The sequence below is a fragment of the Coccinella septempunctata genome, chromosome 8, assembly GCF_907165205.1.
Source record: "Coccinella septempunctata chromosome 8, icCocSept1.1, whole genome shotgun sequence".
Taxonomy (NCBI): Eukaryota; Metazoa; Arthropoda; class Insecta; order Coleoptera; family Coccinellidae; genus Coccinella; species Coccinella septempunctata.
Window position 1 is genome coordinate 32,876,066 of NC_058196.1, and position 13,117 is coordinate 32,889,182.

General features: G+C 36.7%; 1 protein-coding gene across 2 annotated transcripts in view; it reads left to right on the forward strand.

The window, feature by feature from the left end:
- Nucleotides 1–13,117, forward strand: part of LOC123318830 (tachykinin-like peptides receptor 86C) — a 37,084-nt gene that overhangs the window by 20,836 nt on the left and 3,131 nt on the right. For both annotated transcript variants that reach the window (XM_044905579.1, XM_044905578.1), the window contains exons 5-6: nucleotides 328–462; nucleotides 5,607–5,684. In XM_044905579.1, coding sequence (XP_044761514.1) covers nucleotides 328–462; nucleotides 5,607–5,684 — 213 coding nt within the window. The remainder of the gene's footprint in view (nucleotides 1–327; nucleotides 463–5,606; nucleotides 5,685–13,117) is intronic.

Here is a 13,117-nt window from a genome sequence, read left to right on the forward strand (position 1 = left end):
TCAGGCTGACTTATTCGAATCAGAGCGAACGTCTTGCAGGAATGCAAGGAAGTAATGGGAAAGATCTTACCTCGAAATTATTCGGAAATTAGTTCGGAATGAATAAAGCTATTCGGAATTCGCTTGGAATTAATCGGAACTGAGTTTGCCGAGCCAAGATGAATTTGTCATATCGGACTTCGTGAAATATTCGATTAACTTTTCCTCTCACACTTGGAAAGGTGCGAGAAAAATCTAATGAAATGTGAGATATTGCTTGAGTACCAGCTTTGAATTCTATAGAATTGGAGAGATTAGACAGAACTCACATTTTTTTTGTCTTTACAGATATTTAGCAATAGTTCATCCTCTCCAGCCACGTATGTCTGAATGTTCATCCATAGTAGCGATAGTAATCTTTTGGACAGCCAGTTTCATATTCGCTCTGCCTTGTTTGATATATTCAACGACAATAACCCACAGGTAAGATATATTCAATAAGGATTTATTGTTTTCGACTAACCAAACGAAAGAGCACTTCAGGAAGATGTATATACAGTTTTTCATCTCAATGATCGTTGCTACGCACGCAAAATCTGAATAAATACAATAATACTTCAAGGTAATAGTACTCCTGATGCATACAGGGTGATTCTGAACAAAATGGATGTCACACGAAGCTGTGACAGCGATATGAAAACTTTTAAATACTATTATTTTACAAATGTATTATATTCTATCAAAAGGAGTCATAGCTACATTTTAGGCATTTACATCTCCAGGTTATTTTGAGAAATATTGTTCACGAAAGAGAAAGTCTTCTAGTAATAAATCTCGAAATTTCATTACGTACAGTTCTAGATTTCATTCTCTTTTATGTAAACAAGTTCAGGGTTATAAAGTATCAAATGAACACTCATGGAATAAATCTGTTATATTCGAAAATGTCCATTAATTGCTCAATGTTTGGTCATCCTCTAATATGGGTCGTTTCGTACATTCGAATTGATGTCGTTTGAAAAAAAAAACGCTTTGATATGTTGCTCGAAAAAACAGCATCGAAACATCCATCGAAATACGCTGCAAATTTGTTGGGTTATCCATTGAAAAAAGCAGATTTACGATTGACGATATGAGTAAATTTTCACTTCGATGAATCGTATTCAGCGCATCATTTTTTTTCGCTATATACGAGGATATTTTGAAAAATTCTAAGCCTACTATAGAACCAAACAAAATTTCAATGTCAAAAAATTTTATTACTCAACATATTCTCCTCTTAACTGGATACATTTATTGCAGCGATCCTGCAACGTCTCTAGACCTTTCAAAAAAAATGTTTCGTCTTGCTCTGAAAACCAGACCTCCACAGCTTTTATTACCTCCTCGTTGGAGGAAAATTTACGACCTTTTAAACTTTTTTTCAGTTGAAGAAAGAGATGATAGTCGGATGGAACCAAATCTGGTAAATAAGGGGGGTTTTCTAGTAATTCAAACCCTAAATCACGAATTTTTTGCATGGCAACATGAGATTTGTGTGCAGGGGCGTTGTCCTCCAAAAACAAAACACCTTTGGATAGCTTTTTGCGTCTTTTCTCTTTAATTTTTTCCTGTTGACTGCTCAGTCATGTCGAATAGTAACCACCGGTTGTTGTTTTACCCTTATCCAAAAAATCAATCATGATTACTCCATGGCAATCCCAAAAAACTGAAGCAAGAACTTTTCCAGCAGATTTTTGGACACGAAACTTCTTAGGTCTTGGAGAACCAGAGTGTCGCCATTCCATCGATTGTTGTTTCGTTTCTGGATCGTAGAAATGTACCCAAGTCTCATCCATAGTGACAATTCGGTTTAAGAGGTCTACATCGTTTTCAAATCGAGTACAGATCGAACGCCATGCTTCTACCCTTGCACGCTTTTGGTCAACATTCAAACATTTGGTTATCCATTTTGCAGCAATTTTTCTCATGTCCAAATTGACGTGAACTATATGATGAACGCGTTCGTATGAAATATTCAGTGCTTCTTATATCTGTTTTAGCCCAATTCGACGGTCTGATAAAATCATGTCATGAACTGCATCGATATTTTCGGGGACTGACACAGAAACTGGCCTTCCCGATCGGTCATCATCTTCAATGGAAAATTTACCTCTTTTGAAGCTTGCAGTCCAATTTTTCACGGTTCCATACGAAGGACATTGATCACCAAGGGTATTAAACATATCTTCGTAAATCTGCTCACCTCTTAACCCTTTTAAATACAGTTACTTGATGATGGCTCGATATTCCAATTTTTCGATTTTCACAAATTCGGTGGACATCTTCTTTCTTTTAATTCATTGCGTAACGCTGGTTTTCTCTCTTGACTTCAAACTTCACACTGACACTTCTAATGAGTTATCGTTCGTTGCTATGGTAACGCAATATTTTTTTATGCATGGAACTGGTCTATGATTACATGATTCTCACTGGTTTTTTAACCCCTGCACGTGTTTACTTTCTTAGGAAGTGAGATCAATGCAAATTTAAACTCCAAATTCTCTCTCGAAACTACCCAATTAAATTCTCACAGCCCCTTCCACTAAATCTACAGGATACTACGAGAAATAACGCCGGAAACTAGAAAATCTCCCCATTCTCGAGATGAAGACATAAAATGGACCCTTTTGGACGGAGTTAATTAAGATAATTAGTTAATGACGGACACAACAGTTGTCTCATGCTCTCCTGTATACTTTCCCTGCAAAATGAGAAAATTGGGTACACTAGGGAGCCTTTATGTTCTCAATTTCTATTCACTGAGATTCTTGTGAATTTTAAATACTCGATCAAAGGGATTTCGGATCGGAATGGGAAATTGCTTAATGAGCTTTGTTTCTTGAGAAATCAATAAAGAAGGAGATGATTGAAAAAGTGACAACTGAAATGACAAGCGTTCGAAAAAATTTGTCGTCAAGTGAGATTCGATATTTTGAATGTCGATATTTTGTATCTGAACGTTATTCTTAGCTTGTGCTTCACCGTTTTCCAAGTCAGCTTTCTGGGTTGTTGTTGTGAATGAAGATTTCAACCAAAAATGTTTCTAATCTCCTCAGATTATTTGGACTTTTGTAATTTAAGTCAAGGAAAGAAATGATCAAGCTGCTAGTAATTTATCATCATTCAGTATTTATTTTAATGATACTTAATGTGTGTAAGTACTCCGAGATGTGGTAAAAATGTAGGGGATGTGAAAAAGCATTGATATTTCATGGAGAAACATCCCACCCCTTCGGAAAATTGGGGTATCAGAAATGTCAAACATTTCTGGCGTTTTCGTTGACGACATGGAAAGTGTAAGAGACACCTCGTTAGAATTCAATTTAAAACTTTGTCGTGTTCACCAATCTAGCTCCCACTACCAATCTGATACCATACATTGACATCTGTAGCAATTAATCCATAACACATTGACAGTCTCCCTGTAATTTCCACGAGGCATTTCCCAATCAAACTTATCCATTAATTACGTGTTGCGGAATGTTTTCCCAGAAGTTTTTAGTGTGATTCCCAGTTCTAAACTCTCTCAGAATGGAAAACGGATACTCTGGAAGTAGGTATAGTTCACAGGAAGCTTTGAGAAGCTCTTTGTTGAGCTTTTTTGAGCCTACTTTGATAGATGTTTCAAAGGGAAAATATATAAGGGTTTTTTTTTGCTATGGAACTGTTGGGGGTTTTAACCAATTAAAACTTTGCTCTAGATGTCTCATAAAACTACTCATGATCCAGATATATTGAAGAAAACTTTGATTTCTTCAACCCTGCACACGTAAACTGTGGTTGTATGCTTGATTCCCAAAGTTGATTATTAGAAATAAAACAGAAATTCGTCTTGAAGGACCGAACAGATACACTGGACTTGTCAAATGCAAACGCTTCAGTAGGTTTGTATCGTTTCACTGCTTCTTGAAAATAACAGCTGGTATTTCTCGATGAAAATTATCTCCCTTCGTGTAAATAGGTCAGTTAACTCACTCTAGCTGACACCATCAGAGTTTTTCCTTTCAGTAACGTCTCATCTCGTGTTTTTGTTGCTACTGAAAAACATCAACCCCCATAAAAATGATGTTAGGTACGGAATTATTGAAGCATTCGACTTTAATGAAAGTTGCTGCAGAAATATAGTAGTCCCTCTTGTTTTTCTCATAGAATTATATGTTTTTCTCTCTAAATCAATATTTGGAAACAACTTAATCCTCATAACTTTGAAGTAGTAAGAATATATCGGTAAATAGACTTCTTGTCTATTAATATTTCAATTTCCTTAGAAAGAACCCATTGAACTATCTCTGAATATCAATTATCCTCGAATCAAATGTGTGGTATCCGATCAGATAACACTGAATTATCCTAAATTTGAATAATCAGTCTAAATAATGGAGTTTCCTGATCAATTATCTTCGCTAGGATATTACATCTGATGCATCTGCTATAATTGAAACATTGATATCGGTTAACTAGGACGTAAATGCATACTAATTCATGTATATGTAATGCGTTCAATCATCAACATCCCCTCAAACAAGATATAGAATTTATCTCGCTGATCATCAACGCTGAAATTAGTCTGCAGCACAATTCAATAATTTTTTTGTTTCATTCTATATTACGAGGAAAAATTCTCAGCTAGTATAAAACCAAACAAAATTTCAATGTCAAAATATTTTATTACAAATTGACGTGAACTATATGATGAACGCGTTCGTATGAAATATTCAGTGCTTCAGATATCCGTTTTAGCCCAATTCGACGGTCTGATAAAATCATGTCATGAACTGCATCGATATTTACGGGGACTGACACAGAAACTGGCCTTCCCGATCGGTCATCATCTTCAATGAAAAATTTCCCTCTTTTGAAGCTTGCAGTCCAATTTTTCACGGTGGCATACGAAGGACATTGATCACCAAGGGAATTACGCATATCCTTCGTAAATCTGCTTACCTCTTAAACCTTTTAAATACAGGTACTTGATGATGGCTCGATACTTCATTCATTGCGTAACTCTGGTATACTTTTTACCTCAAACTTCCCACTGACACTTCTAATGAGTTATTGTTCGTTGCTATGGTAACGCAATATTTTTCTGATGCATAGAACAGGTGTAGGCTAAGTAGATATCACTACATCCTCGTATATAACTATCAATAAGTCAAAATCGAACTGCTATTGGAATGGTTAGACCCATAGTGGACGATTCCACTCATTGGATTTCGAAAATCTCTATTCCCTGGGTCAAAAATGAGCAAAGGGTTAGACTCCCTAAAATGACATACCTATTTGCTCGTCTGTCTACAAATCAGGGTGTTCTATTGATGTTATTAAATTTGCAAACATGATGCTATCAGTAGAAAACCTGGAGTAACATATCCCATTTGTATCTTCCCACAGGAAAACAGTTCATATCAAAATAAACGCCTGGGGATGATTAATGAAACAATCGAAAAGGCTCTTCGGAGAAATGGATCCCTTATCTACGTAGGCGTATCACTATATGCAAACCTTCCATTTATCTTATCTGAATTGCCCTGTTTTCTTGCTCATCCGCATCATAAAATATGCTAATTTATATGTGTTCGTTTCAGCTACAGAGGAAAGGAGTCTATAGGGTGCATCCTCATCTGGCCAGACGGCAAGAAAGTGGGATCCAAATTCGATTTTGCGTAAGTACAATCCCAATCTTCTCCGCTGAGAATCAATTTGTTGGGGCTCCTCTTATGCCTGTCGATTTCCAGACTTACGCGGTGTGAAAATAAGTCGGATCGGTTTATCGAAATGGGTATGGAACTCCTGAAGGGAGTCTGCGGTGTAAACCGGTGTGAATTTTAGGTTTACTGAAATGGCATCTTGATGAGAAAAAAAATTGGTTAGAATTTCGAGGAGGAATAAAAAAATCGCTTTGATCTTTGCAATTTCGTCTCGTTTTCTTTCGACCCAAGAAATAAGGGTCTGATGAGCGGCTGAAGATACAGTTATATCGGGAAAATGTGTTGCATGAAAATTTTGATTTGCAGTTTGTTGAAATGGCGTCGAATTGCTAAACTATACTACATTCACTTTTATTTTAGCAGTCGGTTGGCCATGGAAATTTGACACATTTCACTCTGTATAGTACAAAACTGTGTGGTTATGACGCTTATCAAAACATTTTTGGGTTTCAAATCAACGCTATGTTGCCCGTTCTATGTAAAAGTTTCTGTTATTACGAATTTTATCACAATCTCTTCGGGAAATATGTGACTAACATAAATGAAGTTTATACAAACTGATTGAAGGCATACGAAATCCAGTTATTTGCATGGAAAATACAAGAGATCAGTATAATATCATAATATGCACTAGCTTGAGGAGAGTTAATGTTCGTTATCTTCTTAGGCTAAAGTTAGAATACGTTACATCAGTTGTAGATTTCAAAAATATTAACCCGAAGATGAAATGCTTATGATGCAGTGGTTGGGAATGGGTATCTCCCGAAGGAATTAACAGATAATTACAAGAATGTTTAATTCTTCAACAAAAATCATCTTGCATCAATATAAGTAAAAGGAATTAAAGGAAGTTTCGAGTCAAGATGAACTTCACCGTTGAACAAAAATTTCACATGAATAAACAATTAACAGGACAACTGGCGCGTATTTGTGGCTGTTCATCTCAATACATTGATATAATAATAATAATTAGGTATTTATTTGTACCTTAAGACATTTACAATGTATAGGACAAGTCAAATAAAAAATTTAAAAATCAATTTTCGGGAACTTAATCTACGATGACATTCATCGAAAATCCTGTAGTAAACTTTTCGCATTAATTCACTCAAACATAAAATTCTCAAATGCCACCACTTTTTTGGGTCTCCCAATGGAAGGAAATTCTTTGTCATCCTCTTCATTCACAATCTTTCTGATTGTAGAAACATTAATCTACAATATAAGTCGTTTAGATTCAGATGAAACATTATATAAATTCTCTTACAGTGAATATGTTCGCTACCGTCTGACGTATTGTGGATTTTAGAATATCAGGGTATAACTATTTGAATGAGCTGACCTGTATTCTAAATAGCACTTCCTGAAACCCTGTCTCTTTTTCCAATCACTTTCGGCATTTTCGTAATAAAAATTGATATCCGTTGTGGCAACGGCGTTATGACATTAACGACATTTCACGAGTGCCAACTTTACTCCGTTCTAGTTACAAAAACTTGAGAAAATAATTCCATGGCCAACCGACTGCTAAAATAAATGCGAATGCAGTATAGCAGCATTTCCTGCAGTCGTCTTTATCGTGTACTCAGGACTTCAAAGAATCAAGACATAGAAGAACAGTGGACCCTCACATGAATTCCACAAATTAATTGAGCAATTTCCTCCCCCTGTCGGTGTTTTAATGAACCCTCCAGAACCAAAAGCGACATATGACATCGGGATATCTTCGCAAACGCCCAAAACTGCAACTTCACCCCTCTAATGAGCAGAACCAGGTCGGAAATACGTCGTAAATATGATTTAACCCCTTCGAAATCCCTTGGCCGAGTGTCGCGACTTCGTTTTGACGCGGGGGTTCTAGAAGTCCAGGTTTTACAGCGGATATCCCTGGATATATACGATCTAGGGGATTATAATTCGCGTGATTTGCTACCTCGTGAAATTCTTCTCCGATTCCACCCGGTGTTGTTGGATCAGCTCTTCGAAACTGGCTAGGGTGGTTTCTCGAAAATATCCACAAGTTCGTCGATTCGACAGTATGCGAGAATTTAAGGGCGTATGTGGAAGTTTTCGGTGTTGGTCGTGAAATATCAGCTCGGATAAAACTCGGTACATCCGATGGAAATCAATTTTTAGATGGCACAGTTGGAAAAGTTGCCTGAAAACGGATTGGTTATAGGGGAATTGTCGAAGATCATCTGGAAGTTTTCAAATTTACATTGGACAGGACGAATAAGATAGTTTTGTCTTCTTGGGTAGGTTCTGGAGGTAACTGGATGATATTTGGCATTGAAAAACGAGAACCTTCCAGAATTAGCCCTTCTAAATGAATATGAGGCACTTACATATTGTATTCTACCCCATTTCAACCTGAAGTAGAACTTGGACAAATTTCAGGTGAAAAAAAGGCGAAATTTTAATTATTTGTTTAAATACTAGTGAAAAATTCGTCAAAACCAAACAGTTGCACTGAGGTCGATGAAATGTTGAAATTTACAACTAGAAAAGGGACTCTTTTAGAATATATAACACCCTTAGCTCTACCACAATTTTTTTCTAATCTACGAGGATGTATTGATATCTACAATAGTTAGCCAAGACCAGTTCCATGCATAAAAAAATATTGCGTTACCATAGCAACGAACGATAACTAATTAGAAGTGTCAGTGTGAAGTTAGAGGACAAAAAAGTAAACAAGAGTTACGCAATAAATTAAAAGAAAGAAGATGTCAACCGAAATTGTGATAATCGAAAAATTGGAGTATCGAGCCGTCATCAAATACCTGTATTTAAAAGGGTTAAGAGGTAAGCAGATTTACGAAGTTATGCTTGATACCCTTGGTGATCAATGTCCTTCGTATGCGACCGTGAAAAATTAGACTGCAAGCTTCAAAATTGGTGAATTTTCCATTGAAGATGATGACCGATCGGGAAGGCCAGTTTCTGTGTCAGTCCCCGAAAATATCGATGCAGTTCATGACATTATTTTATCAGACCGTCGAATTGGGCTAAAATGGATATCTGAAACACTGAATATTTCATACGAATGCGTTCATGGTATAGTTCACGTCAATTTGGACATGAGAAAAATTGCTGCAAAATGGATACCCAAATGTTTGAATGTCGACCAAAAGCGTGCAAGGGTAGAAGCATCGCTTTCGATCTGTGCTCCATTTGAAAACGATGTAGACTTCTTAAACCGAATTGTTACTATGGATCAGACTTGGGTACATTTCTACGATCCAGAAACAAAGCAACAATCGATGGAATGGCGACACTCTGGTTCTTCAAGATCTAAGAAGTTTCGTGTTCAAAAATCTGCTGGAAAAGTTCTTGCTTCAGTTTTTTGGGATTGCCATGGAGTAATCATGATTGATTTTTGGATAAGGGTAGAACAATAACTGGAGATTACTATTCGACATTACTGACCACTCTCTTGAAGCGAAAAGACGCGGAAAGCTATCCAAAGGTGATTTCTTTTCGTAGGACAACGCCCCTGCACACAATTCTATGCAAAAAATTCGTGATTTAGGGTTTGAATTACTAGAACACCCCCCTTATTCACTAGATTTGGCTCCATCCGACTATCATCTATTTTCCCAACTGAAAAAAGTTTAAAAAGTCGTAAATTTTCTTCCAACGAGGAGGTAATAAAAGCTGTGGAGGTCTGGTTTGCAGAGCAAGAAGAAACATTTTTTTTTGAAAGGTCTAGAGACGTTGCAGGTTCGCTGTAATAAATGTATCCAATCAAGAGGAGAATATGTTGAGTAATAAAATATTTTGACTGTTTTTCAATATATCCTCGTACCATATTCACTTGAAAACCTTCCGATCAACTGATTGTTGAATATTATTCTCAAAATTACTCCGTTGCATCAAAAACTTGCCACTGTCACTCATCTCCTTTCGTTAAAACAGCTGATATTTGTAGCAAAGGCGTCAACAAGATAATCAAGTTAAACTCACGAAGTGGGTAATCTCCTCCACAATTCATTTTCCAATTGGGTCCGCCTGTCGGAAAATAATCCCATTTTCCGAGCCTTCATCCACTAACCAAATCATGAAACTTCCATGGAATATTTGACTTATCGTTGAACAAAAAGCTTCCGCAGTATGAAAACAAGGTTATTTTTCATTGATTACCGTGAAGCTTACTTCGATATTTTCTTCCAGGTGGATGCTGAGCTAATAACGGGGATAAAAAACAAGGGAGAGAATTTATTCCGTTCCAGGGGTGCTAATTTGGGGCGCATACTACTGCGACAATCCTCGTGGAGGATTGGGGAAAAACCTATATCCTTAATCCTGCCCGAGCCTCGAGCGTTCTGATTGAATCTTTTGCGGATTACTTCGATAGAGCTGCCAATGTTTCTCCACAATACTTCTACGTAAAAGAAGGCAGATGAAGATGTTTTTGTACATTGACGGACCAAGACGTTTCCTTGAGAATTTAAGGCTTAATCCTAGGAATTGGTTCATGAACGATCTTTTTCACCTCGAAGATATTCACTTGATATCTTAAATCAGGAAAACAAGCACTAACTAACTAAGTAAGACTATTTTCTCACTTTTGAGTCCTCGAAACCCAAAGCCAGATTTGGTCACAAAGAACTCCCTGATCAGATAGTAAGATAACGAGGATATATTGAAAAATTCTTAGCCCACTATAGAACCAAACAAAATTTCATGTCAAAATATTTCAATACTCGACATATTCTCCTCTTGATTGGATACATTCATTACAGCGAACCTGCAACGTCTCTAGACCTTTCAAAAAAACTGTTTCTTTTTGCTCTGCAAACCAGACCTCCACAGCTTTTATAACCTCCTCGTTGGAAGAAAATTTACGACCTTTTCAACTTTTTTTCAGTTGAGGAAAGAGATTATAGTCGAATGGAGCCAAATCTGGTGAATAAGGGGGATGTTCTAGTAATTCAAACCCTAAATCTCGAATTTTTTTGCATGGCAACATGAGATTTGTATGCAGGGGCGTTGTTATGCAAAAACCAAACACCTGTGGATAGCTTTCAGCGTCTTTTCTCTTTAATGTTTTCCTGTAGAGTGGTCAGTAATATCGAATAGTAATCCTCGGTTATTGTTCTACCCTTATCCAAAAAATCAATCATGATTACTCCATGGCAATCCCAAAAAATTGAAGTAAGAACTTTTTCAGCAGATTTTTGGACACGAAACTTCTTAGGTCTTGGAGAACCAGAATGTCGCCATTTGATCGATTGTTGCTTTGTTTCTGGACCGTAGAAATGTACCCAGGTCTCATCCATAGTACCAATTCGGTTTAAGAAGTCTACATCGTTTTCAAATCGAGCACAGATCGAACGCGATGCTTCTATCCTTGCACGCTTTTGGTCAACATTCAAACATTTGGGGATCCATTTTGCAGCAATCTTTCTCATGTCCAAATTGACGTGAACTAAATGATGAACGCGTTCGTATGAAATATTCAGTGCTTCAGATATCCGTTTCAGCCCAATTCGACGGTCTGATAAAATCATGTCATGAACTGCATCTAAATTTTCGGGGACTGACACAGAAACTGGCCTTCCCGATCGGTCATCATCTTCAATGGAAAATTTACCACTTTTGAAGTTTGCAGTCCAATTTTTCACGGTCGCATACGAAGGGAATCAAGCATATCTTCGTAAATCTCCTTACCTCTTAACACTTTTAAATACAGGTATTTGATGATGGCTCGATACTCCAATTTTTCGATTTTCACAATTTCCGTTGACATCCCCTTTCATTTAATTTATTGCGTAACTCTGGTTCACTTTTGTGACCTCAAACTTCGCACTGACATTTCTAATGAATTGTTCGTTGCTATGGTAACGCAATATTTTTTTATGCATGGAACTAGTCTAGGGTAACTACATAGATATCAATACATCGTCTTAAGTGACATAGAAAACAGTATTAATGAATTTATTACAGCAATTTGTAGATTTGGCCTCAGATCTCTTTTTGCTGCTATATGTCGGCTATAGCTCACCTTCTAGCTCTATATTCTAAAAAATTCCTTGTAATAGTCAATATATTACTGTGTGTTCTGTTATATAATCCACTTGGCATACATTCAAGGGTCAGTTGTACAAAATATCGCCCTATCATAACCATGACATAACTTAGGTGACATTAAGACACTTATGACAGCCAAAATGGCTGACAAGCCATATGTTACCCCCTTTGGTATGCGGCAAATTTCATCTGTACACTGTAAAAATTTTGCGGTCACGCAATAATTCCCACAGAACTGCAGTTTCGTTTTAATTTCGATCCGACTCGTCCGTCCGTTTTCAAACTGATTAAATTCGGGAATGAATGTCAACGAAACTAGTCCAGAAACGTGAAAATTGTACACGATGTCATGTATAATTTATTTCCTTGGAGAAACGAAGCCAGACAATGGCCATTAGTGGAAAGGTTAGGAATGTCCACCCCATTATGCTGATACCCCTGTATACATATTCATTAATGAAGCTGTGTTATCAACTCCGGTAACAAGGATGTGCTTTGGGATTAGCGGAAAATTGCGTCAGATAAGATCGCACTTAAAACTCCTCTTCAAATCGTGGTGTAACTACAGGGTGGTTCTCTGACTCGTACGAATATTTTAACAGTAGATTCTTGAAGTCGAAAGGAACAATTTTTTCCTTTACCGTTTTTTCCGAATCGGCTCGGTTTAAAAGATACAGGCTGTTGTAGAAAAACCATAAAAAAAAATATTTTTAGTTCTATCTCACCTACGGTTTTATCGAATGAAATGAATTTCGGAACATAGTTTTTTATTTATTTGATTAATCTTTTTCGAACACAAGATATCACCCACGTCTTCCAGTGTCCTCATTATGACCATTACGTACCATAAAATACCAAAAATTCAAAGAACTCAACTCTTTAAACTAAGTTGTACGCTATCTAATGAGTATTTGAACGTTTTGTAAAATAAAAGTATTCTTCATATTTTCTCGTATAATGCGCCGTTTTAGAGTAATTTGATGTTCAAAAATTAAAAAGCATCTGTGAAATTTGCGAAATTGGGTACTTTGGCTGAATACAACTCTGTTTGAAAAATCCACAGATGTGTAGTGTCACAGATTTAGCTAGTTATTATTTGTCCAGGAGTGGAACAGCCCTTCATATTTTCATCATGACTGAATCTGAAAAAATGGTATAGGAAAAAGTGATTTTAAACTCAAGAATCTACTGTGAACATATTTGTCCGAGTCAAAGTCTCACCCTGTATATTCTTCCAGGGTATAACCCAGATTGAATCTATTTCCAGGAGGGAATATAATTATACTTCCAGGAAAAGAGGTAATCTCCAAACTTTTCCCTAGATCCATCTGGAAAAACTAACTGGAAAAACCTTG